The 27557-nt window shown below is 39.1% G+C and overlaps 2 protein-coding genes across 8 annotated transcripts in view; one reads left to right on the top strand and one right to left on the bottom strand.

Moving 5' to 3' along the window:
* LOC118820212 (glucocorticoid receptor-like) overlaps nt 1–11050 on the top strand; it is a 56140-nt gene extending 45090 nt beyond the window's left edge. For all 6 annotated transcript variants that reach the window (XM_036588408.1, XM_036588406.1, XM_036588410.1 and 3 more), the window contains 4 exons: nt 1888–2032; nt 2317–2447; nt 5517–5674; nt 6017–11050. In XM_036588408.1, the coding sequence (XP_036444301.1) occupies nt 1888–2032; nt 2317–2447; nt 5517–5674; nt 6017–6169 (587 nt within the window). In that variant the 3' untranslated portion in view covers nt 6170–11050. The remainder of the gene's footprint in view (nt 1–1887; nt 2033–2316; nt 2448–5516; nt 5675–6016) is intronic.
* Nucleotides 11051–21587: 10537 nt separating this feature from the next.
* The window catches only part of LOC118820687 (rho GTPase-activating protein 26-like), a 115631-nt gene continuing 109661 nt past the window's right edge, over nt 21588–27557 (bottom strand). For both annotated transcript variants that reach the window (XM_036589093.1, XM_036589094.1), the window contains 2 exons: nt 26548–26639; nt 21588–22574 (listed from right to left, as the gene is read on the bottom strand). In XM_036589093.1, the coding sequence (XP_036444986.1) occupies nt 22486–22574; nt 26548–26639 (181 nt within the window). In that variant the 3' untranslated portion in view covers nt 21588–22485. The remainder of the gene's footprint in view (nt 22575–26547; nt 26640–27557) is intronic.

The following is a 27557-nucleotide window of genomic DNA, read 5'->3' as shown; positions in this document are numbered from 1 at the left end:
AAAGACTCAAAGAGTGAAGTTATATAAGAGCTGCATGCTCGAGCAAACACGACCACGGAGGATGTTAAGCACGTCACCTTTGAAGTGGAAAGAATTAAAAGACATTCTTACGCCACATATTATGCATAGCCATTTTTTACATTGCATTGTATTTTATGTACTAGTCATTGAACATCGTTAGAGACTGTTATTGTCATGTTTTTGTGTTCTTTTGGGAGAAGGATGCAACTCAGTGGATCATTATTAAAACTTAATTCAGTTTCCTGCTGTGCAGAAAACCTTGCCTATGTGCCCCACTCACACTGCTGATGACACTCCTACCTTCTGTACAGACTCAAACTAGAACTGTTTAATCATAGATATTGTTTCACCTGCCTCACACTATACATATATTCTTATTCACTCTAACATATTGTCATGATAGGCTTCTAGGTAGTCGTTGATATTTATGGGTTTAACTCTCATTTTCACTGACAGTCACTGGTTTTCATAGATCTGTTAGTCATTTGTTGCTCTGATAGGCCAGTAGTCATTGGTTATGATTGGTTAATCTAAATACTTTTGTCCAATGACATGCTGGTTGCTTGGGTTACAGTGGGTGTAACAGTAACACTGTAACATTGCTACTGGTCAGAAACAGTGACTGATTTTCGTAGATCAGTTTCTCATGTGTTACTCTGATCGGCCAGTAGTCTTTGGTTATCACTGGTTAATCTAAATACTTTTGTTGAATGACAAGCTGGTTTCTTTTCTTTTTTCCTATGTTCAGTTTTTGACCTGCTTTTTAAACATATTTTTACTTGTACTTGAGCCATTAATTCACAGAACTAACAAGACTTTTACTTGGGTATAGGTTTAGGCTAATCTAATCCCCACACCCCCCACTCCCTAGCAGGTTAAAACCACCTATCAGGTTCTTTGGCGTAAAAAAATAATGTGTATGCCACTGCTATCTCAGAAAGCATTTCTCACATAACCAGGTCATGGCTTGCAGTGGAGCATGCAACACTCTTTTCCTGATAACAGCTGAATCATTCACCCACATATTTTCCTTTATAACTTAATAATAAATAAGAGAGAGGGTATGAAGTAAACTGTTATCATTTTGTGTGCTGCAGGAGTGAACATTAAAGGAGCAGATGATATTTCTTTGTACCTTCACATAGATTCTACAAGTTTCTGCAACAGTACTGAAGGGATGGAATACCATTCTTCCAGAGGATATTCCCTCAGTTGATGTTTTGATGATGGTGGTGGAGATTTCGCAGATCTTGGGTTGAGAACTGCAAAGGCCATAGCATAATGTTTACATCATTTTCATATTCGTGAAGTCATTCTGTGACCCTTCATGCCCTGTGTATCCTGGAAGAGATCACTACCATCAGGGCAGCCCCTCACAGCCCCACTTGTTGAGAAAGTCATTCAGTTATTCACTTGTTATTTTTGTTGATTTCCACATCTCTGTGGATCATGTTTTTTGCTGAACTCTCAAATGTTGTTGCTGTTGCTGTTCTGTTTTCCCTTAAATGGAATGTGCACATTCAACCACAGTTTCTTACGCTATTTACTGATGTCATTCCATCTAAATGCAGATGTCACTTCAGTCACTATTCCTATTAAAACACCAGTAGTCTTTGTGAGTGAAGCTCTTACCATTCGTGCCCTCATTCAAAGTCACTTAGATCTTTACCTCTTGCCATTATAATCCAAAATTTAGGTTAACTGGTCCTTCTGTCTGATAGCATCTGCACTTGTTATTTTACTCTGCTCATTTGATTGTGTTTTTCCTTTCATTTGTCACTTGCCTGTGTATCACTAATGCTAACTGGCTGCTATTAGCTGCTGTTGCATATGTATTGATATCTCTTTATGGTTTTCCTGACCCAGGTTTCCGGAACCTGCACCTGGATGACCAGATGACCCTTTTGCAGTGCTCCTGGCTATTTCTCATGTCCTTCGGCCTTGGCTGGAGGTCCTACCAACAGTGCAATGGAGGCATGCTCTGCTTTGCCCCAGACCTTGTCATCAACGAGTGAGTGCAATCATTTATTTATTTATTTATTTATGGTCTGTTGAAATCCAAGAGGTTTGGGATCTGAATTAATAAGTCACAAGCTGAGAACAGTGTTGTACTTCGGAATGAGTGAAGATTTGATTTCTGGGTTGTCTTGATGTCTAACATTTGAATCTTCAGTATCTACTGCATTGAGAAATCACTTAATATAGCTATATAGTTTATTGTAATATTATGAATTGCGAAGATTAGGAATTGTGAATCTTACATAATATTGAAAACAACAATGAACCTTTTTTTAGGGAGAGGATGAAGCTGCCCTACATGGGTGAACAGTGCGAGCAGATGCTGAAGATTGCCAATGAACTGGTGAGACTCCAAGTGTCCTATGAAGAGTATCTCTGCATGAAAGTCCTTCTGCTGCTCAGCACAGGTTGGTACATTAATCTTATTTCTTTGGTATGAAGATGGGCTCTGATTTTAAAGGCACAGCATACAGCAGTACATAGCTTAACATAGTTTCACAGCTTTTGTAGGTCCTTAGTGTGCTGTTCTTTTAGCAGTTGCCCTGGTGCTATTACTTTAGCTTCAGCTTTATGCAAATGACCATGGTACAATAATAAGTATTGTTAGACGATCTTTGTTATTCTCTAAGATTTGTTATGTTTATACAAAAACAGAGGAGAAGTTTGTAAAATTAAAATTATAGATCTTTTTCAAACTCTTTCAAACAGCATTGTTTTTGCAATTGATGCAGAGCAAATAACAGAGCCACACACACACTCACCAAGCACTTTATTAGGAACATTGTGTTAATACTGGGTAGGGCCTCCTTTTGCTCTCAAAACAACCTCAATTCTTCATGGCATGGATTCCACAAGATGTTGGAAGCATTCCTTTGAGATGCTAGTCCATGCTGACATGATTGCCTCATGCAGTTCCTGCAGTTTTTTCAGATGCACTTCAATGCTGGGAATGTCACATTCTACCAGACCCCCAAGGTGTTCAGCTCCGGTAAACAGGAATGCCACTGAAGATCACTAAACTCATTGTCATGTTCATGAAACAAGTTTGAGACTTTTGATTTGTGACATGGTGCATTATCATGCTGGAATTAGAAGATGGGTAAATTGTGAATATGAAGGGATGCACATGGTCAGCAACAATACTCAAATAAGCTCTGGCATTCAAGCAATGATTAATTGGTATTAACGGGCCCGGAGTGTGCCAAGAAAACATTCCCCACACCATTACACTACCTCCGCTAGCCTGGACTGTTGTTTTTCCAGTCTTCAACTGTGCAGTTTTGGTGAGCCTATGCCCCCTTCAGCCTTAGCTTTCTGTCCTTGGTTGACAGAGATGGAACCTGACATGGTCTTCTGCTGTTGTAACCCATCTGCCTCGACATGTTGTGCAGTCTGAGATCTTTTTGTACAATTGTACAGAGTGATTATCTGATTTACCATGGTCTTTCTGTCAGCTCGAGCCAGTCTGACCATTCTCTGTTGACCTCTGTCATCAAAAAGGTGTTTCCGTCCACAGATCTGCCACTCACTGGATGTTTTTTCTTCATCACACTATTCTGAATAAAATTTAGAGAGTTGTACATGAAAACCCCAGGAGATCAGCAGTTATAGAAATATTCAAGCCAGCCTGTCTGGCACCAACAAACAGCCACAGTCAAAATCACTGAGATCATATTTGGTCCTCATGCTGATGGTTGATTCGAACATTAACTGAACCTGTTAGCCTGTATCTGTATGATCTTTCGCACTGCACTGCTGCCACATGAATGGCTGATTATGCAATTAGAAAACTGCGTGAATGAGTAGGTGTACAGGTGTTTCTAATAAAGTACTTGGTGAATGTACATCATAGGTTATTGGTTTAATACATAATGGTCATCATGAGATAAATCTGACATGAAGTGTCTTAACAATATTCGGGTGGCTTCTCACGATGGACTGTGTAGTTTCATTTATAACTTGAGATTTATTTTGTTAAACTCATGTTAATTGATTTCTTATTTGTACAGAAACACACATAAGCTCTCCAACAGTCCTAACATTAATCTTTCTTGTCATACCAATTTTATATCGATAATTTGAAAGCACTGATTTGCTATTAAGTCATCCTAGTGCAAAGATGGTATTTATAAACTGTGTATGTAACATAAATATAATATAAAGTTCAAGTAGCATTCTCAAAGTCTCTGTTTTCTGCTAATACTGGGCAGCAAAGAGTCTCTGTTGCTGTGCTGACGCTTACTTTCCTGGTAACACCATGATTCTAAATGTCCTGGGTCTATTTTGAGGGTAGTCAAAGACGAACTACTGCTGGTCATATAGCAGCAGTTCAGCACAGCACAGCCTGCTGTTATAGAACAAGCATTTCACAACAGTCTGACTGCACTGGTATGAATAATTTATTTCAACATAAGCAAACCAGGAGAAATCTATTGACCAAGGATTTTTAATTAAAGTACCATAAAATATGTCATTAATAAAAAAGTACCAGCTGTTTGTTCTGCCAAAGGACTTCTGCATATTAACCAGTAGCTCCCTGTATTATGTGTTGTTTCTTCTAAATACAAGAAGAGTAACAATCCAGAATATTTTGTAGGCAGATACTCCAGTCTTTTTGCAATTAGTGTACAACAACCATGTCCAAGCCTTGGTAAGCCATTTGCTGCTCAGTATGCTAGCTTGAGATACCATTTGTGGCAAAATGGCCGGCTCTAATTGTCATTTAAAGAATCATTTTATGCCTTTCAAATTGCACAAAAAAGAAGTAAACAGGACACACTTAGGTGTGCTTTGATTGCTTCTTGCAGAAGTGGAAATTGCATGTGCATTTCCCAAAAAAAACAGCCGGCTTTTCTTTTTTCTTTTTTTTTTGTAAACTTCACTCAGCCATATCTGCTTTGTAAAAGAAAGGGCTCTCTGAGGCTTCCATTTCTGTTCTGCCTGCTGTACATCATCCTGTAAATTCATTGCCCTTTTTGTTCAAGGAACTGGCTGGCCGAAGTCTGAGAGAATGAAGAGTCATTTGGGTTTTGATTGACCATCTGAGGGTCAGACTTTACACAAACAAAGTCCCGCTGTCTTAGTGACTAACAGAAGATAAGAAAACAGGACACAATTTCTTGCACTGTACTGGACGCTGCAGCGCTTTGCATAAGCTCTGGGTTTGCCTGGGCTGAAGTACAACATCCCAGAACCTCAAATCCAGTAACTTGTATAGCATTATATCTCTCCATCCACAGGGAAGAGTGCAGAGACTTGAAAATGGTTGATACTTCCTCTATTTTTCATACTTTCCTATGATTAAGTGAGTTGGGAAATGGATTTATGTGATTGACTGGGCAAGATAGATAGAGGTTTTCATATTTCTGAGAGTGCTGTAATATGGGTGCAGTGTGGCTTATTATTTGTAAATTTCAATGTGCCATCTTGTTGTACTGATTGACATTGTGACCATATCCCTCATTTGGTCTTTGCAGTACCAAAGGATGGGCTCAAGAGCCAGGCGGTGTTTGATGAAATTCGCATGTCCTACATTAAAGAGTTGGGCAAGGCCATCGTCAAACGGGACGAAAACTCCAGCCAGAACTGGCAGAGGTTCTACCAGCTCACTAAGCTTTTGGATTCCATGCAAGAGGTGAGCTGAAGGTTTCCTCAGAGCTTTTCGATCAACAAACGTACAAAGTAAATCCAGTAGAAGGACACATCTCAACCTAATGGCAATGGTAATGGTAAAGAGCATGTATGAAAGCAGATCATTTCAAGAATTTTCTCATTTTCTGGGATGTTTTTTCTTTGTGTAAACACAGCTTTTACCCTAATTGAATCACAGTATTAGATACTGAGACCAGTATTCAACTCTGCTGTTGCTATTCGTACTTCACACAACACCTAACAGTGGCCCAGTGTTTTGGATCTATGTTTACGCCATTGTGACCCAAGGCCCTGTTGACTACTGAATTGCTGCCTTTGTTCACAGATGGTGGAGGGGTTGCTCAACTTCTGTTTCTACACATTCGTGAACAAGTCGCTGAGCGTGGAATTCCCAGAGATGCTGGCCGAAATCATCAGCAACCAGCTTCCAAAAATCAAAGACGGGAGCGTCAAGCCACTTCTGTTTCATCAGAAATGACTGCCTTATACAAAAAACACAACAACAATGCCTTAACGCCACCCTAAATCCCCACCGCTAGCCTAACGGCCCTGATTACTGCCCTGGATAGGCCCTCAGCTATCACGGATCAACTGAGTGAGATCGTGATATACATTCTTTTGTTTGGGTGTCATTCCTAGAGAATGGGTAAAGCTTGCTTTAGAGAGCAAGAAAGAGCAGAAAAGAAATATAAAGAATGTTTGTGGCACAATTAAGGACAGAATGAACTCATTTTTCAACTTTTTATTTTCCTAAATTAAAGTATAACACTTTCTGCATAGCAGTTAGACTGGAGCAGGCTAATTTTACAGATTTTAACAAGAAAGGAATATTTTCTATTGATTTTTAAAGTTAGTTTTTTTTGCATGTACACTGCTGCAATGTTTACAAAGGTATATCAACAAAAGGGAAAATGTGCCTTTTTAGAGAAAAAAAGAAAAAAACTCAGCTGTTTCTCTGTCCAGTGGCATACATGCTCTTCTGTTTGTTCGTGTTGTGTCTCGTACCTGTCACTGCTTTTTTTTGCCACTCCTCTTTGAAGCGGCCATGTTCATTTTCTAAAGCTGGCAGCTCGGAGTTGCTGAGGAGTAGGAGGTAAAACCCCGTAACCGGCCATGATAACATCGTGTTTTGTGCCGTTTTAGACCTCTACACTGCACTTTAAAACATTAGGAAATGCTTTTTCTCTGCTCTCTGAGGTCTTTCATCACGAACTACGTGCTGTTTATGCTGTTACACAATTCTCACATCCCTGACACCAAGCGCTAAATTACTTTGCTACCATGGCCAATATGTCCGCTTCAATTGCAGTCTGTTGTGTAAAATTGGACACACTGCCCCCTATGTGCAACGCCTTATAAATTAATCATTCTCTGCTCTCTGGTGGGCTCTAAAGTCTCTGAAAAGTGTCGAATGAGTTTTAAGGAGTCATTTTAATGCACCTGCAGCCGGCCGCTTTTAAAATCAAGCAGACAGACAGACGATAAGTAAGGTCACTTAGAATTCAGTTTAAGATTAATTACAGGTTTTGCTCGTCCTGCCAGTTAAGCACAGCTTCCTGTGAAAGTAAAATTTCACGTTTTGATTAATCCAAGGCCGCTACCCTTTTACTGCTACCGTCCACAGTGATCAAGTTAACTTGAGCTTAAAGGGAAACTCCAAAGAGCAATGCCACCACCAAAAAATAATTGAATTCTAGGGAAGACGTTTTGAACTGCTACATGCTCTTCTAGGAACAAAAGTCTTACTCTTCAAAAGACAAAGCTGACCAGCAGTGCTGTTGTGAAAACAGTAAGGCCCAATCCCATTTCTTATTTCTACCTGTACCCCTTGTTTTTGAGTGTCACCTTGCCCCTTGGAACTGAGTTACAAGGGTTAGTGGTTGAAATCTTGCCAGATGAAATAGGACAACCCTCAAATAAAAAAGAACATCATTACTTTATTAACAGGCTACTAGCGGTGCTCTGTAGGCAACCCTGCCTGTCTGCAGTGATAGCAAAGGAGGGTAAAGTCCAGCAACCTCACTGCTGGGCTTTAGGTACATTTAGGGCATCATATGCCATTAAAGAGGGGGGATGTGACAATTGTTTATTGCCCACCCCTAATTCTTTGGTGATATGAAGCTAAAGTCAGCTATTCACCAGCTTCTTGTTCTAATTTTTCTGTTCTAAGTCCCCCGTTCTAAGTCCCATTTAAGGTGGAGCAGGAAATTTAGCTTGCTAGCTACAGAGACATCAGCAGACTACTGATTTTTATGCTTGTTATGAAGAAAAGGACCATAATACATCCAAACTATGATAATACAATGGTTATTGTATATTTTGACAGAAAAAATACTTACATTTGTGGGTTTCTTTGGTCGCTTGCACAGCCGTCTTGCCAGTTTTTGTTTATTTCTCCTAACACTCTATTTGGACTGTGCCTCTAAAAAACCTCCATTTGGAGAGTCATGTAGCTGTTCAGTTTTTTGTGACACGATTGCAGCAACTTTGAGCAAATGTGACTGGAGTTCTCCTTTAAGTCAGCATATACTTGGTATTGCGTAACCTTTAACTAACTGTTCTGTCCCATTTCACCTCTTGGGAGCAGCACTGCAGCTGCATTCCTGTTTCGCTGTGCTTTTGTTTGAATCTTCCTGCTGAAGCCTGTTTTGTCGTGTCCCTTTGTTTTTGTGCTGGAGTCGTTCTGCAGGGCTCGTCTTTTTTGGAAGTCCTTTCCCCCACGCCTGCTTTATGATTGAAAGGTGTTTGGGGTGTCTTTTGGCTGCTTTTTTTTCTTTTACCCCTCTCCCATCTCATGCCCTTTTGTGAGCTTCTGAGTGCCAATCTAGTAAAGTACCATTTTATGGTGATATTGTAAACAGGGACAAAAGCTGCATTTGCTTTCCTTTCCGCTCAGGCCTGCATTCGTTTTCCTTGCTGTGTGAAAATCTCCAGTTTTCACATGCTGCTGTCTTTTTTAACGAAATTGCACCAGCGAAGACGTTACATCACAACCTAAAGCCCACTCTCACAAGCCTATTAATAACAGCCTTGCCATGATTTCAGTGTGCACATTCATTCATAACGCGTTCAAGTATTGTAGAATGCTTTTTTTCATTGTGTGACAAGCGCATTTCTGTGTGTAACGAAATATTCCCTTTCTCCAAGAGTACTAACAACCTAAGCCAAAAGAACATCTGCCTTGTGATTCAGGACTAACAAATCTTATACTATTATTCTAAAAGAGAAAAAAAGATGAATGAATTCTGTCCAACATGGTGCACTACATTACATGTACGTCTAACATGTTTTAGGTTTAAACCCCTTTTAAAAGTTGTTTTATCGTTAAATGAATCCCATTTGCTGATGTTTATGTTTAGAGTCACTGTTATGACCCAGCTCGGCCAAATACAGTATTAACAGGCACGTTTTGTCTTCAGTGCTGTGCAAAAGACCACCCTTCATTTATTTTATTTCCAGTCAAAATAGCCATTAAGTACAAAGTGTTTGTTTTTCAGTGTCAGGAAAGGAGGAGAAAACATATGTAACAGAAAATTACACAGAAGCATCAACAACCGAATATAATTGACTTTTTTCAGTATTTCCACACGCCTTGCTTTCTTTTCTTGCTTTTAGTTTTTCAAAGAAACCCGTAGGGATATTTTTCTACACCTTTAAAGTTCAGTCTTAGAAGTTGGTTCCATTTTCTGCTTCTCACAATCCAACATATTCAGTGACGTTGACGTTTTGGCCAGTCCATTGTTCTGAGAAGACCAGTAGCTTTTTGTTATCTCAGAAACGGCTTCTTGACAGCTACACATCCTGTCAGACTCAGTGTTAAAATGTCTTCTCAGAGTGGAAGGATGGACAGAAACACCTGTGGACTTTTTCAGATCTGAAGAAATAGTGGAGCACGATTTCTTCCTCAAACATGTCAAAGGCGAGAGCGTTAAGTACTGTTCATCTTGTGGTTGACAGTTAATGAGGTTTTCCCAGTTTGGTTTTAATGTTACTTTCTCTTTCCTTATGTGAGTGGATTATCTTGTCTAGTCTCCTCAGAACTATCTCCTGAATTATGAATGGCCAGGAGTGAATGAATTTGCTGGAAATGAAATAAACAAAGGGTGGCCTCTTACCTTTGCACATTACTGTATATGTAACCAGTTCATGGTGTTAAATTTGGCTGAGCTTAAAAAAAGAAAAGATCTCACACATTGCTGAGAAGGTTAAAGTCTTTTGGCTTACTTTCACATACAGTACAGTGTTAGCAGGACTCATGCACATTAAACATCTTCTGGACGAAATGGACATTCGGTGTACTGCATACAGTGAAGTCCATAACCTGTAGCATCCCAGCACAGAGATATTTACAGAGTATTTTGTGAGAGTTTAGTTTTGCAAGGGCATATTCCGCAGCGGGCCTGTGAAATGTTTTATTTTCCTTAGCTGTTTCACAGTAGGCCTTGCTAAAGGGAGACTGAGAGCCATAAAAAGTTTTGAATTCAGGAGTACTTATCCAGTAACAATCCTAGAAAATCGAATCCTCAACAATCTTTCACTAATTTGAGATTTAAAGAATATTAGATAAAGTCTGTTTCTGTATTCAAATCCTTTTACTACCGAGAAGAATTTTATTGCATAAGATGCTTGTATAATTTGTGTTTTGTAAAATAAAAAAACAGATATATTGCAAATTTACTTTAAGAAAAAGTGTTATAATGTTTGACTTGTAAGTAAATGTAAATTCTATAAATCAATAGGAAAGATTTAAGAGAGATCACTGTGTTTTTAAAAAAAAACAAGAGATTGGGATTTTAAGCAGAGAGGGGCGAGGGACTGGAGCATATTTTATATCGTGCAACAGAGTGACCAAAGCAAAGTAGATTATTATATAACAGAAAAAGAAAAAAAAGAAAGAAAGAAACTGAAGTGTTTAAAGCAGTTACATTTTACAGTAGCACTTATTATCCAACTCTAGAATGTATTGTTTTATCTACTTTTTCTATTTCTTTTGTAAAGGTCTAGGCTTTGGTTTCATGTATATTGCTGTGAAAAAACAAAAAAAAGAAAAACAAACAAACAAAAAATTAACTGTGTGTGAAAGTAATGTACCAGAGCCTAAGGATTTGCACTACCCTAATACTAGTCTAAAAGTCTATTTTGTACAAAATCCATGCAAATATTATCTTTAAAATTAAGGGCAGATCATATTTCACTCGTGTATGGCTTACATTAAAGTCTGTTCTGTTTGCATTTCAGTTATGTAAATGTAATCCAATGTAAAGAATAATGTCTATTTGTTTAAAAATAGTTTTGTATTACACTTAAGTAGTCAATGTCGATCTTCACACATATTTGATTAAATGTTGAACAAAAGTCATTTTGTGTGGGGAAGGGAGTCTTTTTGTTCAAGTTGTTTTTCTTTGACCTTTTCTGACTTTTTCTCATGTCTACACAGATAGACCTCCACAAAGGTGTAGATAATACAGCTTCCTGGCCAGCCTGGCCAGTTTTGAAAGAACAAGGTCAGAGTTTGATGACCGATATACGATTCTTAAGCTGTAGAATTTATTGCTTAAAGATTTGTTAGGCTGCATTTACACTGTGAAACTTTTATGCAACTATTGTTGCTTGAAACCTACATGAAGCTAAATTGCGCTTGAGTTGTATAATGTAAAGTCAGCTTTAATCAGTGATCTATGTGAAACTGTGGTCATATGAGCAAACATAAGGGCTAAATCTGAAAAGAACTGTGCAGTTATAATGTGGATGATGATGTTTCTGAGTGTAAGTGAGCACAAGGTAAAATGCAATATGGCTTTTTTATGTAGTTAAACAAGTTACAGTAGAACTAGGCTAGACAGTTTCTCAAGATTCACCCTGAAAACTGTACCATGAAAGTTAGTTCTTTCATCATAAAGATTTTCAGTTACTGAATTGTGTGTATAAATTCACACCTGTACCTTATTTTAAACACCCTCTATGTGTCTGTAATATTGAAAGCAAGTCAGTTGCTCACAGTGAGATCTAGCCAGGCTAAAGCACAGCCTCCACATGGTTGGCTTGGGTTTAATGCAACTAGGCCTCCAACAGTGAACATTGAGGGAGCTCTATATTCCTTTGAAAATAAATTCAAACTTCATTTGTGCAGATTTTTTAAAAAAACGCTACAAATTTTATAAAGTGAATGTTATAACTAGCCCTAGCTTTGTTTCAGTTAATCCTGCTTTAAGGGGTAAGTTGTAGCATTACTTGCTGTAGCATAGTCACTGCTTTCGACTGAATTGTTCATTAACGGTTGGAGCTGGAAACTAATTGTAAGTTTTTATTTGTAGCAGAGATGCAACTAATTATTAATCTTGCACAAATGTGTTTTTGCAGTGCACAAACTAGAATGTGTTGTGTCCAGCTCTCCCAAGGAACCCACTAGGAACTGCAAGCACATTCAGGCCTTTTAATGTGTTTAGAAAGTCACAGTGTCTTAAGGTAGCTCAGGCTTATTGACAATATTTTTTATAAAAAGGTAGAAAAATGAAATGCAAGTTTTACTTTCTAATGATGCATCTCGAGGAGAAGATAAAGGCAAGGATGGTGACAAGGTAAGCTACACTTGTTTTATGAGATGAAATAACGTCATCAATATTTGTTACTATGGTTACACCTATTTCATTTTTTAGGACAAGGACAAGCGAGACAAGTGCAGGCAGTGTAAACAAATAAGCATGCAGCAGTCTAATAGCAGATATTCATACAGCTATTTAAAATCAGCTTATGTATCAAGACATTTTGGACAGCAAAAATGAGTCAAAACAGATATTCAGAAAAAAAAAATGAATTAGATTTTGTCCCTGTCAGGACAAAACATTTTACCCCTAAAACTAACTTAGGAGAAGGGAAAAAAAAATTCTTTGAAGGTAAGTTAAGGTAAGAAGATTTTTCTAAGTTATGTTAAACAATGTCTGATACTCCATTCTCATATAAAATGAACACAATTTAACATTTAACACTGTGTTCAAATTTCATGATGAAAGGACTGACAGCTGGCACTTTCAAATTCTGTAAAAATGAATACCAAAAAAAAGATAAAAATTGGTCATAAAAGGTTTTGTCCTGACGACATTTATTTACACATAAAATATTTTTTCTTTTACTAAGGTACCTGGAAAATGTCATCACAGCTGTTAAAATGTAAATTGTACAAAATATCGATCTGTAATTTATATGTCCAGTGTGCTCAGCTTTTATACTTATAATGTCACTTCAGAAATCTTTTAGGTTACTTGTTTTTTTTTTTGTTTTTTTTTGGCAATATTTTCAAATAAACACAAGTAAATAGTTATTCCAGTAAGACATTTTACTGTAATTGTGCTTTTTTAGGAAACAGTATGAAGTATAAAGTATAAGTCTACTTGTAAAGTATAACACTGTGTATAAAGGACTCCCAACGATAAGTAGATACTCTATGCTCAGCACCAGATACTGTCAGGTGTGCGCTAGATAAACATAGTATCTAGTGCACACCACATAGTATATGTTGCTCGCCTGATAGCATTGGGTGTTCACCACATAGTATCTGGTGCTTACCTGAAAAAATATACCACGTCCCTTCAGGGGCTCCATACAAACCTGACGTATACATCAGTAATATGATTACTGTCTTTTTATTCTGTAACTTACAAAATACTGTTCTCTTTTAAAGGTTTACAGAGATGGTTGATGATGTGTTCTGTTTGCTTTTGTGAGAAATTCAGCAAACTTGTGCTGCAGTCCTGAAGAGTATGATGACAAACAGGGTCATGACACCTCAGGTGGCCAGACGAGAGCATTAATGGGGCCTGTGCTTTAGCTTGTGTTCTGCTTGAGTTCTACCCAACCCATGGCACCATATTTTGAAACCAAACCCGACGAAATTCCAGTGTACCAGATTTCAACTGTTTAAGAAGGAGGAAGAATAGAGAGGAAAAACTAAAGCAGGGATATAAGGAGGCAAAAATGCATCAAAGGTGAAAAAAACCCTATTCAAGTTTCAATGGTGAAATTTGAACCCTATCTGAGCTCTACAGATGTTGAAGAGATGACGACCAAAACCGTGTGAACCTGACCACACCTTACATGAACGACTGTGTCCTGTCAAGTTCAGGCCAATAATACAAGCTCTCGGCTGGACTGATGGATCAATCATGCGGCTGAAAGCACAAACTGCTGGGTCCACATTTCTCTAACCAGTATGTTCTAGTATTCTAGATCTTCTCCAGTGAGAGCACATAAAGTCATGGTTATACTCAGTCTTCAGACTCAGCCAACTTGGCAAATGAGAGCCAAACTTCCAAGAAGCAAACATTCTGTTCCGACCCCAGTTGCAGACAGACAGATCAACACCTCACTTGCACTTGACAAAGATTTAAGCGAACTGGTCATTTAACTCACGTTTAGGAGCATCTTAAATGAGAATCGTGCGCCAAAGGATGACTGAGTGGCTGTTCTTGACCAGAACTCACCATGCGTGTCCAAAGTGGAGTGTACCTGGGATTTAACTGCTGTCTTACTATCTTCATGACAAACTCCCTAAAAAAGGTTCTCTGTGAGACTTTTTGGGAAAAGCCTTGCCTCATATCTGTGAAGTTTGAATCTGGCAGAGTTTCGCTCTTGGTTGAGATATGATAGCACTGGAGAATGAGTGGGGAATGGATTGAGGAAAGTGGAGAAGGTAGAAAGAAAGAGGTAGAGAACACGAGCGGTGGTGTTCCATCCAGAAGAACAGTGATACCTTTGACATAGTATTATACATGCTTGAGTTATTTGAAAACTAAGTCAGCACCCTCACTTCAGGCTCCATAACGCCTACTTGTCATCTCTCCATGGGCTTAGAAGAGGGAAGCCCAGGTTATGCCCTCCCCCAGTGTCTCAGGTATCGCTCTCCCGCTTTCCTTCACCTCATGTCCTCCAACGTTCATACGTCTCACATCTCTGGCTTCAATAAGCCCTTGAACGGGGCTCGAACAAAACAAAAAGAAACGAGGAAAAACAGCATAAGGTATTTGCCAAAGGAGGACAAGAAGTAAGTGCACGTTTTTAAAGATATTAGCCTGGATTATTTAAATTTAAGCCACTTTCTTTCTGCTTCTATGTCCTTCGTGGTGTCTCTGCAGGGGCCCAGCAGGGAAGCCCTGATTACTTCTCCTCTCAGTTTGGGCACCCCACAGCCCTGCTCACACCACGTGCAATTTATGCTTCCATTGCTGTCCACAAACACGAGCTGGAATTCCTGCTCAGAATTTGATCTGATAACCTCCTGACCACAGAGGCACAGCTTTCACCAGTAATCTAGTTTGTGTTTTTTTTCTGAACATTTGACCTCCAGACCGCCAGCTTCACATTCCCAGCGCAGACATGCAAGAAACAAACCCAAAAGGATTTGACCCAATAATCCTCTGATCATAAAAGGGCGGATTATTCCAGTAAGTCACAGGGCCTCATAGCAAGATATATTCCCACAGTGGTGATACAAAAAAAAAAAATAAAGAGCTATCCAGCCTAAAATTTGCATTTAAAGAGGAACTAATCATCTACATAATTCAATAGTTAAGATGTAAACAAACTCATTCAGAGTGGATTAGTGTGAACTGCTCTGTTCTAGAGAAATTTACAGAGTGGTGGTGATAGAAACCAGGTGTCTGAAGAGTTTAAAGCCTCTAAAAGCTCCATCACAGAACGTTACTACATGAAATTATGAATACGCTGCCTGATGTCTGAGAAATTGTTCTACGAGTTTTGTGATAAAGTTTTGCCGTAAAACCTATTATTAATTCATTTGTTTAAATCCATTCATGGTGGAGGGATACATGCAGGGTGTTGTAAGGCAAAATAGTCCCCAAAGAAAATGTATTTTCTCAGATTTGCCACTATTTTACCATCATCAACATTCCATGTAAAAACTAAAAAGACACATGTAGGTTCACTGGTGATTTTGGATAAAAATAATATGGTTATATATAATTATAGAATTTATGTTGTAGACATGGCAAATCTGAGTCTGTAACTTTCTCTACAACTAATTTCTCTACAGTTTTACCTTAAACCACTTTGAATGACTTTGTTTACATGCCAACAAAGGAATTATACAAACATTTTGGAATTCCCTTTTAATACATTATTTGTCATGTTATGCAGTATTATGTGTCAACCTCGTTAGTTTGACAGAATATACCATTTTCTTTCATTATAACAATTTGGAATTCCTGCAGTGCTCAACCAATCCTGACTGCTAGCCTAGCCACTGAGCTATAGGCTAATAAATACAACCAAGCTAGCATTAGTGTAACTTTTACCTCCACCACTGAGCAAGATGCAGTAAAGCTGGATGTGGAATCTAAACTCTAAGTCAGTCAGAACAATTGGCTCGTGCGCTGAGTTCACTCACCCTGCACATGAGAGTCTGGAGTTCAATTCCATGTCCAGACAGTTTGTAGGCAACGTGGCTACTCCTCTTATCTCCCTGAACAGAAGTATGTCCAAAACAAAATGTTGTATGTTTATCACTTGCATATGCAACAGAAGATATTGTAAACAAAACAGTTATTTTTATCTGATTCCAGAACACAGTGATCACCGAAACAAGGTAACTGAGGTAAGACATCTATAGTCAAGCAGCAACTCTCCTAAATTCTTCTTGTCCTCAGCTGATGAGCTGATTCTGATGTTTGAGGTACACATTCTCTTCTATGTAATGATGATTGCCACAGTTAAACTGTTACAACGATATTTTGCTCCCTAGCAGTAATGTTAGCTGTCTGCCTTCCTTCAGCCTTCAATCAGGCAAACAATCAATCAATCAGCTCACCCCCAAAAATCCAGTTTTATTTTTTCCCTTAAGTTCTTTGACCTCAAGTCATCAAAAGGGGGTTTTCCTAGTCTTTAAACTGGAAACATCTTGCTCTACACTCCCAGACATAAAGGTAGTAAACTGTCTCTGGGGCAGTATCCCTCTTGTGACTGGGGTGGTGCCCTCAAGAGTATATCTCAGTCCCTTTGGTCAGGGAACATAATTGTACCATAATCCATTGAACTTATACTTTACTAAGTCTCCACACACCCCGTCTTGTCTCCAGGCTTTTTATTTTATTGTTCTGTTTTATACTTCAGGTTATAAAAGGGTACAAATGGGTGGCTGGTAGCCTAGTGGCAGGAGAAGTGAGCCATCAACTGGAAGGTTGTGGGTTCAAATGCCATGACTGACTCGGTATGCCTGGTTGTGCCGTTGGGCAAGTCTTTTTCCTGACACATTGCATTTATTCAGTTACCTGACAGTTAACCCAGCATTTTCTAACATTAATTTAACTGTTATCGCTTGTTTGTCAAGCAAGCTGAGAAAATAATACCACATGCTTAATTCCACAAAGCAAACGAACACGTTATCACTACAGTTGCAATGCAGAAACCCTTTACTTCTCATCACGGGCAGCTAACAGTGCTTCCATAAATAGTCTGAAGCACTAGAACTGGAGTTGAGACCCCCTGAGCTAGAATGCTTAGCTGCTTCCGTCAATGTTTTGTAGGTGTTTACTCACCTTTTTGCTATTTTTGACTGCTTGATTGCTTAATCTTTAAACGCTTTGTGTACTTTGGCATCACACTTTGTCACTCTCCACACAGAGCTCACTGCAGCGAGTATTCATAGTGGCCTTTTATCTAATACACTGTTGTAGTGCGCTGTGTCGTCAGACTGGGGGATAGCCAGGAGGGTGGCCTTGCATCACTATTAGGGTGGCATTGGCCAGCCTTTAGCCTTGACCTTTTTTGGTAAACCTGTGTGTAACATATTATTTTAACTGCACATTAGGTGAGCTAATATTACCTCAACTACAGTTCAGAGCGAAAGACTTTATATTATTTGTTCTCACTACTTTTATGGGTATTAGTAACCAAAAAGGCATCCCCACTATGCTAACCCTGATCATGTGTGTAACCATTGTTTGCTAGTTTAGACCACTAGACCTCCAACAAGCCTCCAGAAGCACTGGGAGAACTGAGGAAGGAGACAGGGAAGTGGTGGGGTGTGAAAACTTCATAACAGGAAACAAAACATGGAGACAGAAATGTACAGAAAGTTAGACTGAAGCCCAAACGTCAGTTATTTCATTTCTTCATAACTCTTTTGTGTGTTCAGTCAGTAACTTCAATATACAGTTAAAGTATGTGAAGAGCCTGTATGACTGTAGGAGAGAAGAGAACTCTGGCAAACTGAGCTGGAGTTCTGAGTGGATTATGCTTTATATTAGAAGGTCAGACACTCAAATAATGGAAAGTTAAATAAACAAATTTCTGAGCTCTGGATGTAGGTGTTGTATACCAGTACCTAAAGAGTAGAAGATCATGACCCAATGAGTTGACAGAGGTGATCCACAAGTCTCTGGGAAGCAGAAGGCTCTGACTGTTCCTGATGGCGTGTCATTAGACAGTGGTGGGAGGCAAAGGAGCTAGGACTCATACGGCTTGGTGGACAAGTAAAGGGGGGAAAAGGTAAAGAGGTGACCCATATTGCTGCCCTTAAAGGTGAAAATTAGTGTGTCGCTTTTGTGGGTTGTGAGATCAGAGAGGCAAAGGCTGGCAGTTCAATTTAATTCATTATATTTTGCTTACAACAGACAATGTTGCAGAGTTGCTTTATAGAAATCCAGGTCTTAACCTCTTATGTTAAGACTGAGAGTGGCAGAGCATGAGAATGAAACCTTAAAAGGAATCAAGACTCAAAAGGGGAACTGATCCCCCTCTGGTCCTCACTGGATTGTGCAATGATTGCGTTCAACATAGATAGGATGTTTGATACGGAGACATGATAGATAAGCAGTTGAATGAGTGCAAGATAAACTGAGCCTTTGAACCAGGATAGGCCATCATCTGGAGATTGGTTGTTAGAAACGATTTACATCTCAGTCTGTAAGGGATGTGATTGGCTGGGACGTCCAGATGACAAGCAACGGAGAGGAGGTCCTTTGAGGGCAGCATCTTCATAAAATTGCTACAATCTGGTTCCAAGAAAATAGGAGCCAAAACAAAGTCCTCAGGGCAGGTATCGTCCAGTGAAGAGAGTGGAGGTGGGAACCTTCTGTGGTATTATGGAAGTAGTGTGGTTGAGGTGGTCTAGGGGGGAAGGAGCTGAAGTTTAGCACATCAGTGAAGTTGACGAAATTAACAATGCAGTGGCGAGGCGGTCGATCGGCCTGCGGAAGAGACTTCGAGATCAGCGTCGACTAAACGTTCTGCTCTTCCAGAGTACAATAAATACATAATCAGATATCAGTTTGAAATATCAAATTCAAACACCTGTTCGATGCCGATCATTTTTTTTTCTGCTAATACCAACATGAATCAGATCTCATCATGCATCCCAAGTAAATATGGTACAACCACGTTTCCAAAAAAGTTGGGATGCTGTGCAAAATGTGAATTAAAATAGGATGCAATCAAATATTTAATTGAAAACAGTAAAAATACAACATATCAAATGTTGAAACTGAGAAATGTATGCCCATTTGGAATTTGATGACAGCAACACATTTAAAAAAAGTTGGGACGGGGGAATGTTTACCACTGTGGTGCATCAGCTCTTCTTTTAACAACACTCTGTAAGTGTTTGGAAACTGAGGAGACACTGCTGTAGTTTTGAAAGTGAAATGTTTTCCCATTCTTGCTTGATATAGGATTTCAGCTACTCAACAGTTCAGCAGCCAGTATTGATATCTGGCCTTGTTCCTTGCATACAGAGATTTCTCTGGATTCTCTAGATCTTTTAATGATGTTATGTACTGTAGATGATGAAATCCCCAAGTTCTTTCACGTTATGCTGAGAAACATTATTCTTTTACAGAGTCTTTTACAGAGTGGTGAGCCCCTCATCATCTTTACTTACAAAAGACTCACCCCGCAATGCTCTTTTTATACCCGATCATGTTACTGACCTGTTGCCAGTTAACCACCTGGTGTTTTTTTGGCATTACACAACTTTATTAGTCCTGCGTTCCAACTCTGGGACAAAAGCAGGAAAGAAGAAGCTGGGAGAACCTGAATGGAATAGAAGCCTTGGGTAAAAATGATAGATGAATAAGTTAAAGTGCCTAATGTAGCTTCTGCATCCAAATATTGATCGGATCGCATTTCCCAGTGCAATATTTAAACTTTCAAATCAGGCTGGTGTGGCACTGGTTCAGAGTAGACAGAGCCTATAATGGCTTAGCAATGTTTAATGCTTTATAAAACATCCTGCAGAGCAGCGCAGAGCATTCCAGGCTTACACAGTTACACAGAACGAAAAGACTGACTTATGTAAGTTTGCTTATCAGCCACAACTTATGTACAGTCAGAAGAAAAAAATGGGTTAAAATGGTGGGCAGCTGTGAAAGGAGGTCTGTGCACTGTCCTTCACAGGTGACAAAGGGCTTTTCAACTTTTGTGTCAGTGAGCCTGCATGCATGCAGACACCTAAAATGACTTATTTAACAAGAGAGGCAGGAACGATACTGAAAGTTTTGGGTGATGTCGTTAGACCGTTAATGTAGCACAGCTGCGCGTATTGTGTTTATTCGCAGACACACATCTGATCAAAAGGCGTGCTCAACTACATTGTGATCAGAACAGCTAGATCGGAACACGTTCTGATCACAAATGTAATTACAGACAACATCCAGATGTGGAGTGCAGTTTAATGGCAAGTCTAAACAGGGTCATTGACTGTAATTAAACACTACACTGGTGTAGTTTGGTCATAGTTTTTTAGAAACTCTTTGCTCTCTTCCTCAACTAGCTCTTATATGCTGTCATATTCCAATACCTGAAGAAGTAAACAAATACTATGATGAGTTTGGATATCCATATATTCAGATAACCCTCCCCACCCCCCTACGGTGCTTCCCCTAAGTTCAAATAACAAGCCTTCAGTATGAAGGACAGAATGAAGTGTTACCTGCAGTTAATGTGGTGTTTAAAGGGGAAAGTCAAATAAATTGAAACTGTTGGCTAGCATGTAGTCTGGCTAGCAAGTATGCTAGGTAGCGCAATTGCTAATTTAGCTGATGTCAGGTAATTAGCTTAAGTTTTAGCAAATTATAGATCACATTCCTTTAAGCCTTCCTAAAACTTCATCTGGGTTAGCTATTTTGCCAGCTAACCAGCATACCTGACACACAAACTACGGACCAAGTTGTTTTGCTTCTTTCCTTTAAACACTGTATTTACTGCAGGTAGCATTTCATTTCTATCCTTCCATTTTAAATAATGAAAGACTCACTATTAGAAGTCATGTTGACTAAAGACACTAAATTCACTAAAGACAACTTGCACTCGCACCCCAGAGACTCAAGACTCGACCTGTCCTCACATGAAGCCCCTTGTGAACATCTTTGGTCTTAGGAAAGATAACCAAACTGGCCAATTCATGAAACTATATCCAAAAAGAAAAGGCCTCTGTTTTTCTTCACGATAGATAACATACAAGCATTACTAGGAACCCACTGCAACTACTGACATAGTTATTATTATTCACTTGCTTTCTAATAAGGACATGTTCAATATGTTTTCTCAAAAGAGGACTTGATCTGGGTGGACAGGCTCAAATGATTGTGAATGGTGCTTGTAGATGTTAAAGTGTCCTGGCGGAAATACCACCGGATGCCCCCCACGAACCTCAGATGTTCTAGCATAAATGTCAGTATTCAAATTTCAGAGACACCCCTTGTTCTGTTCCTAGCAACATCCCTGATGAGTGGTGGCTATCAGCACGATCCCCAACATCTGAACAGCTCTGAAGCTTCTTTACTGGTATGCAAATTCTTGAGCCAAAATATAAATTATAAACTACTCAAAAATACGTTCTCCTGGAATTTCATTGTTGGCCTTGAGTAAAGAAAACCTGAACACCATGATCTCGATTCATCTTCTGATTTAATATTCTAAAGAACATTAAGGCTCCAAAATTGAATTGTATTTTTTAAAAATGTAAAAAGGGAAACTGTGATGCCAAGAAAACAAAATTAAGTTAGTAAGCTAGAGTACAAAATATAATTTTTTTTTACATAAAAATTATACCTTATCGACTCAATTATTTACAAGGTTAATACACTTTAGGAGAACACAAATCTCAACCGAGGAACTGCATCATAAATAAGAGCGGTTTACATATGACCATAGAGATTCACATTGAAAATAATTTTACATTTTACCCTTTTACATACCTGCTGAGAGAAGGAGAGGAAGAGGAACTCTGAAATATCTCTTCCTTAAATACAAAAGAGTGCAAGTTCAGACATTCGAAAATCAGTCTTTGTTTTCATAATTAACAACTTTCTCATAGTAGTTCTAAACATATCACATGGGAAGGTGTGACGGATGGAAGATGGAGACGTTCCCAAAGCCACAGACTGCGTGGAAGCAGTGTGCATTTTCCGTCTTGTCCCAGAATCAGGCTGACAAGGGCAAACAGCAAGCGCTCACATTTATAATGTTCATGGGGGGAAAATAATCTCCACTGTTTGTGATGAAGCAGCCCGTGGAAAAAGCTCAGTTCCTTGATTGTGGGAGAAGCAGCGACGACTTGGTCCCAATCTTTTACTTGCTCTCCTATAAGTCAGCTTTCGAGGACGCTTCAGGCAGTGGCAGTGCATTTTAGGAGGCAAAGCATTCTCACCATCAATCTCACACACACACACACAAACACACATCTTTCCTCTGGATTTGGGATTCATGGCCTTTTTTTTAAAACTTGTGGTTCTTCCTCGTCTTTACTTCAGTCTTTGCAGTAGCTTGTCATCTTCCAGTCTGCAGCTACACAAATTCCACATAGTTCTCAGGTATTAACCCAGTTCGTCCATCCAAGGTGCCCTCTAGCCAGCCTGGTTCCCTTGATGGATGAACTACAACAGGAGATAAACAAGAAGACACAGTCAGATGCATATAGTGTGTGTGTGTGTGTGTGTGTGTGTGTGCATATATGTATATATATATATATACACACTGCCTGGCCAAAAAAAAGGTCACACACTCTAATATTTAGTTGGACCGCCTTTAGCTTTGATCTGTGGCATCATTTCCACAAGCTTCTGCAATGTCACAACATTTGTTTCTGTCCAGAGTTGCTTTAATTTTTCCCCAAGATTTTTTATTGATGATGAGAGATTTGGACCACTGTGCAAAGTCTTCTCAAGCACATCCCAAAGATTCTCAATGGGGTTCAGGTCTGGACTCTGTGGTGGCCAATCCGTGTGTGAAAATGATGTCTTGTGCTCCCTGAACCACTCTTTCACAATTTGAGCCCGATGAATCCTGGCATTGTCATCTTGGAATATGCCCGTGCCATCAGGGAAGAAAAAATCCATTGATGGAATAACCTGGTCATTCAGTATATTCAGGCAGTCAGCTGACCTCATTCTTTGGGCACATAACATTGCTGAACCTAGACCTGACCAACTGCAGCAACCCCAGATCATAGCACTGCCCCCACAGGCTTGTACGGTAGGCACTAGGCATGATGGGTGCATCACTTCAGCCGCCTCTCTTCTTACCCTGATGCGCTCATCACTCTGGAACAGGGTAAATCTGGACTCATCAGACCACATGACCTTCTTCCATAGTCCAATCTTTATGCTCCCTAGCAAATTGAAGCCGTTTTTGCTGGTTAGCCTCACTGATAAGTGGTTTTCTTAAGGCTACACAGCTGTTTAGTCCCAATCCCTTGAGTTCCCTTTGCATTGTTCGTGTGGAAATGCTCTTACTTTCACTATGAAACATACCCCTGAGCTCTACTGGTGTTTTTCTACGATTTGATTTCACCAAACGTTTAAGTGATCGCCGATCACGATCATTCAAGATTTTTTTCCGACCACATTCCTTCCTCGAAGATGATGTTTCCCCACTGTCTTTCCCCTTTTTAATAATGTGTTGGACAGTTCTTAACCCGATTTTAGTAGTTTCTCCTTAGATGTTTTCTCTGCTTGATGTATGCCAATAATTTGACCCTTCTGAAACAGATTAACATCTTTTCCATGACCACAGGATGTGTCTTTCGACATGGTTGTTTAACAAATGAGAAGCTACTCACTGCATCAGTTAGGGTTAAATAACTTGTTGCCAGCTGAAACATAATCACCCATGCAGTAATTATCCAATGGGGGGCTCTTACCTAATTGCGAAAATTAAATCCAGGTAGTGACCTTTTTTTTGGCCAGGCAGTGTATATATATATATATATATATATATATATATATATATATTATATACATACAGTAGTGTATAGTGTAGTGCGTCCACCATTTGCATTTATTACAGCCTCTATTCTTTTGAGGAGACCTGCTTTCAGTCTGTCAAAGAAATCTGCAGGGTTACTTTTCTACTCCTCCAAAGTTCAGTCTTAGAAGTTGATTCTATTTTCTCCAAGTAATCCCAAACACATTCAGTGATACCGAGGTCTGGCCAGTCAATTGTTCTGAGAACACTTACATTCATAAACAACAGCTTACATTTTCTATTTACATTTTTTGTCTATTTTCTTTCTCATTAAAAGCTTCTTGACAGCTGCACATCTTTTCTGACTCATTGTATTAAGTTATCTCATAGTTCTCACAGTATAAAGATGGACAAAAACACAGATTTTTTCAGGTCTGAAGCAAGGATGGAGCTTGATTTTCTCCTGTCTCTCAAAGATGAAAGCTTTAAGTACTGTTTATCTGATGGTGACAGTTTTGATGGTCTAGCAGGTCTTGCACGGTTGTTAGGAGTCCAATTCTTCCTTTTTTAAAGCAATTTAAACTCCAGTTTTGTAAACTTTATTATTAAATTATTAAACTTTACTATTTTATCTCTTAGTTAATATATCATAAAAGATGAATAATTACAACAGAAACATATGAATAATTGATTTTGGTTCCTTTAATTATTCCTGTGATGTCATTTTTAGAAAAACAAACACATTTCTGAACAAGCCCCTGTGTGTTTTCATGTTTCTAATAGTCCCATCTACATCGTCGTGTGCCTCTTGGCCATGCTGTCACTGGGGATGATCGTCAGTCCTCAGTTGACCTACATAGTTAAATACAGAGTCAATATACAGTGGCGTTGCTGAGGTGAGCTGTGCTGAACTAATGTATAGCTCACTCCACATAGTGTGAATGGAATGAACCTCAGACTACCTCTGGCACTCGGACAGACAACAACAACAATCTTTTGAGTCAGCAATTAAAGAGCACTTTTTTTAGCTAACTTCTATATCCACGTGAACTCCATCACTGTGTGGGGAGAACAAACAATGTAGTCTCAGTACCACGTGCCCCGAGTTCTGCATTATATCGCGTGGTATTCAAAGCTATCTACATTGCAGTGAACTGTGTTACTATAGAGCACTGGAAGTGAGCACTGTATTCTTACACTGCGCACTGTGTATTTCACTATCTAGCTGGTGTATTTTTGTAGGCTAATATTATCTCAAATCAAACACTACTGCATAACACTAAATGGAAATGACAAGCTATGGTGTGGAATGGATTAGCCTCCATAAAATTTACAAATCAAAACATTTCATCCTAATTATGCTCTTCAACTTCATGGCAAATTTTATCCATTTCAAACTGCAGTTTCCTCAGATGGCTCCTCCCCTTCTGCTAAATATAGCAAGCTACAGCTGCTCAGTGCAGTGTGCAGTCTTCCACACTTTTTTGATGGCTCTAATACATCATCCACTCCTCACAATACACATTGGGGCAGATTTACTAAAAGAAGTGCTAATCACAACGGTCAAGTTGCAGGCATGGCCAATATAGTAGGTTTTTCACCAAGGTTTAAGCGAAGACGCAGGCTCAGCTTCCTAGTTAACATATGACCAGAGCAGTTTGAAACGTTTTTGCTCACGTCATTCACGTTGTTTTCCTGTTTGTTTTTGGTAGGTGTACATCCATATGTTGACTGATGGACGTTTCCTGTCAAAATGCTGATTTTCTTTCAATATTTTGACTTGGTAAGACAAAATAATGACCCATTTTCTCAAGATTTTGACATGCTATGTTGAAAGAATGCGTTATTACACTAAAAAAAAGTCAAATTATTTAATATTATTATTGTGACTAAATAGTGAGTTATTTTCCCAAAATAATGATGCATAATGATGAGAAAATAACTGACTTTTTAGTCACAGTAATTCAAATTTTCGAGAGGCCAAACATAAGGCAAAATCTGGCATACTGCTGTCAGAAACAGGGTAAAAAACCAACAGTTAACACATCTGACCATGTGAAAAAGGGCAGCAATTTTGCAGGATGAGCCTCTCTGAGCAACATCAATAGCCGCTACGTTAGTGCTAATAGTAAGACAAGCTTTTCACAGGCACTCAATCAGCAAGACAGTATTTACTATCAGCCTTGATAAATGGGCATAAAAACTGCTCATATATCTTGTTAAGTTCCCATTGTGATCACATTACTAGCAATAAACGTGGCTAGCGCACTACACAAGCACTCCATTTCAGTTACAGCTTTACTGTCATGTTTGTTTGGCAAACCAAGCTTCTGAACCGCAAGCGCTGCCAAATCGTGTCAAAGTACCACACTGTTAATAAGCCAATGGTCTTAAATGCAGCAACAGAGGGCTTTACGAGGACACTCATCCTGCCCACTGCTCTTCCAGCGTCCAACTAAATTAAATGGCCGAAAAGTTCAAGACCAACGTCCTACCTCTTCCACACAGGGACAGAGGCGGACACACTGCTGCAAGGCCGTATGGATGACGTAGTGGTGAGGGTTTTTACTGAACATCTATAGGCCGTAAGCAAAATGAATCAAGTCTAGAGTCTGGCGTTCAGACGAGAGGTGGACTGACAGGCAGTCTTGCAGGGGCACTCACCGTTCTCAAATATAGTCCCTGCGATGAAAGACAGCTCTGAGTCATGTTCAGCTTTGCAAGCGTACAGAGCACGGGCCTTCCGCAGAGGGGGGCTGGGTACATGGAGAAAAAGAGAGATCATGTGCAGTTGGGTCTCAAAGCCGCAGTGCTTGATGAAAGCACACGCTGTCCTCTGGCACGGACGACTCTATTTAGTTTGTGGAAACTATCATGACTTAATTTTCCACAATAGCAGCCCTGGGACGCATAAGAGCTTATCCAAACCACTGAATCTGAGAAAAAGTAGCTAAATCTCCACAAACTACTTAAAGGATATAGAAGCTAGGGCATCACTAATCAAGGCAATATGAGAAAACCTTTTAAAAATGCAGATTTTATACCACATTTCTGTTCATAAGTAGAAAATGGGACATTTTAGTATCAAGTGAATTTGATGAAAAGTTTGATGAATTGTGGATAGTTTTGTTCTGTGGGAAGAAAAAACAGCCTTCACAGTTTGTCATTTCTCGCTACAGAATATAAGTCAGAATGCAAACAGAATGAATAATGTAACTGTAATTAGTAGAGCCCAACGGATATGAAACTGCTGTGGCTGATACAGATCCAGCTTTAAGGGGGCTAAATATTCCAATGACCAATTCATTATATCAGCCAGTATAATTTTTATGTTTATATTTTAGACTTTAATTTTATACTCCAGTGACATGACAGTTCGATCACAATTGTTACCTTTTCGTAAATTCAAATAAACACTCGCACAATATCTTAAATAATATAAATAATGTAGCTCTGGGGGGTGGAGCTACGCAGCATTTAGGTTTCTGTTGATTATCTCTTATTTTTTTATTTTTCTTCATACAAAATAAGCGTATGTCCAAAATAGTAAGTTTAGAGATGCTAAAACTTTCCAAAGATGTTTATAAGCAAGTTCATGCAAAAAGGTGTTTTTCTAACTGATGTTGGAGCATTTCTATTGGTCTGTCCATCATAAAACTTTCACACAATTTACA

This window comes from Colossoma macropomum, unplaced genomic scaffold (assembly GCF_904425465.1).
Source record: "Colossoma macropomum unplaced genomic scaffold, Colossoma_macropomum, whole genome shotgun sequence".
In the NCBI taxonomy this organism is placed as follows: Eukaryota; Metazoa; Chordata; class Actinopteri; order Characiformes; family Serrasalmidae; genus Colossoma; species Colossoma macropomum.
The sequence above is the reverse complement of the archived record's forward strand: the minus strand, read 5'-3'. Positions and strand labels throughout refer to the sequence as shown.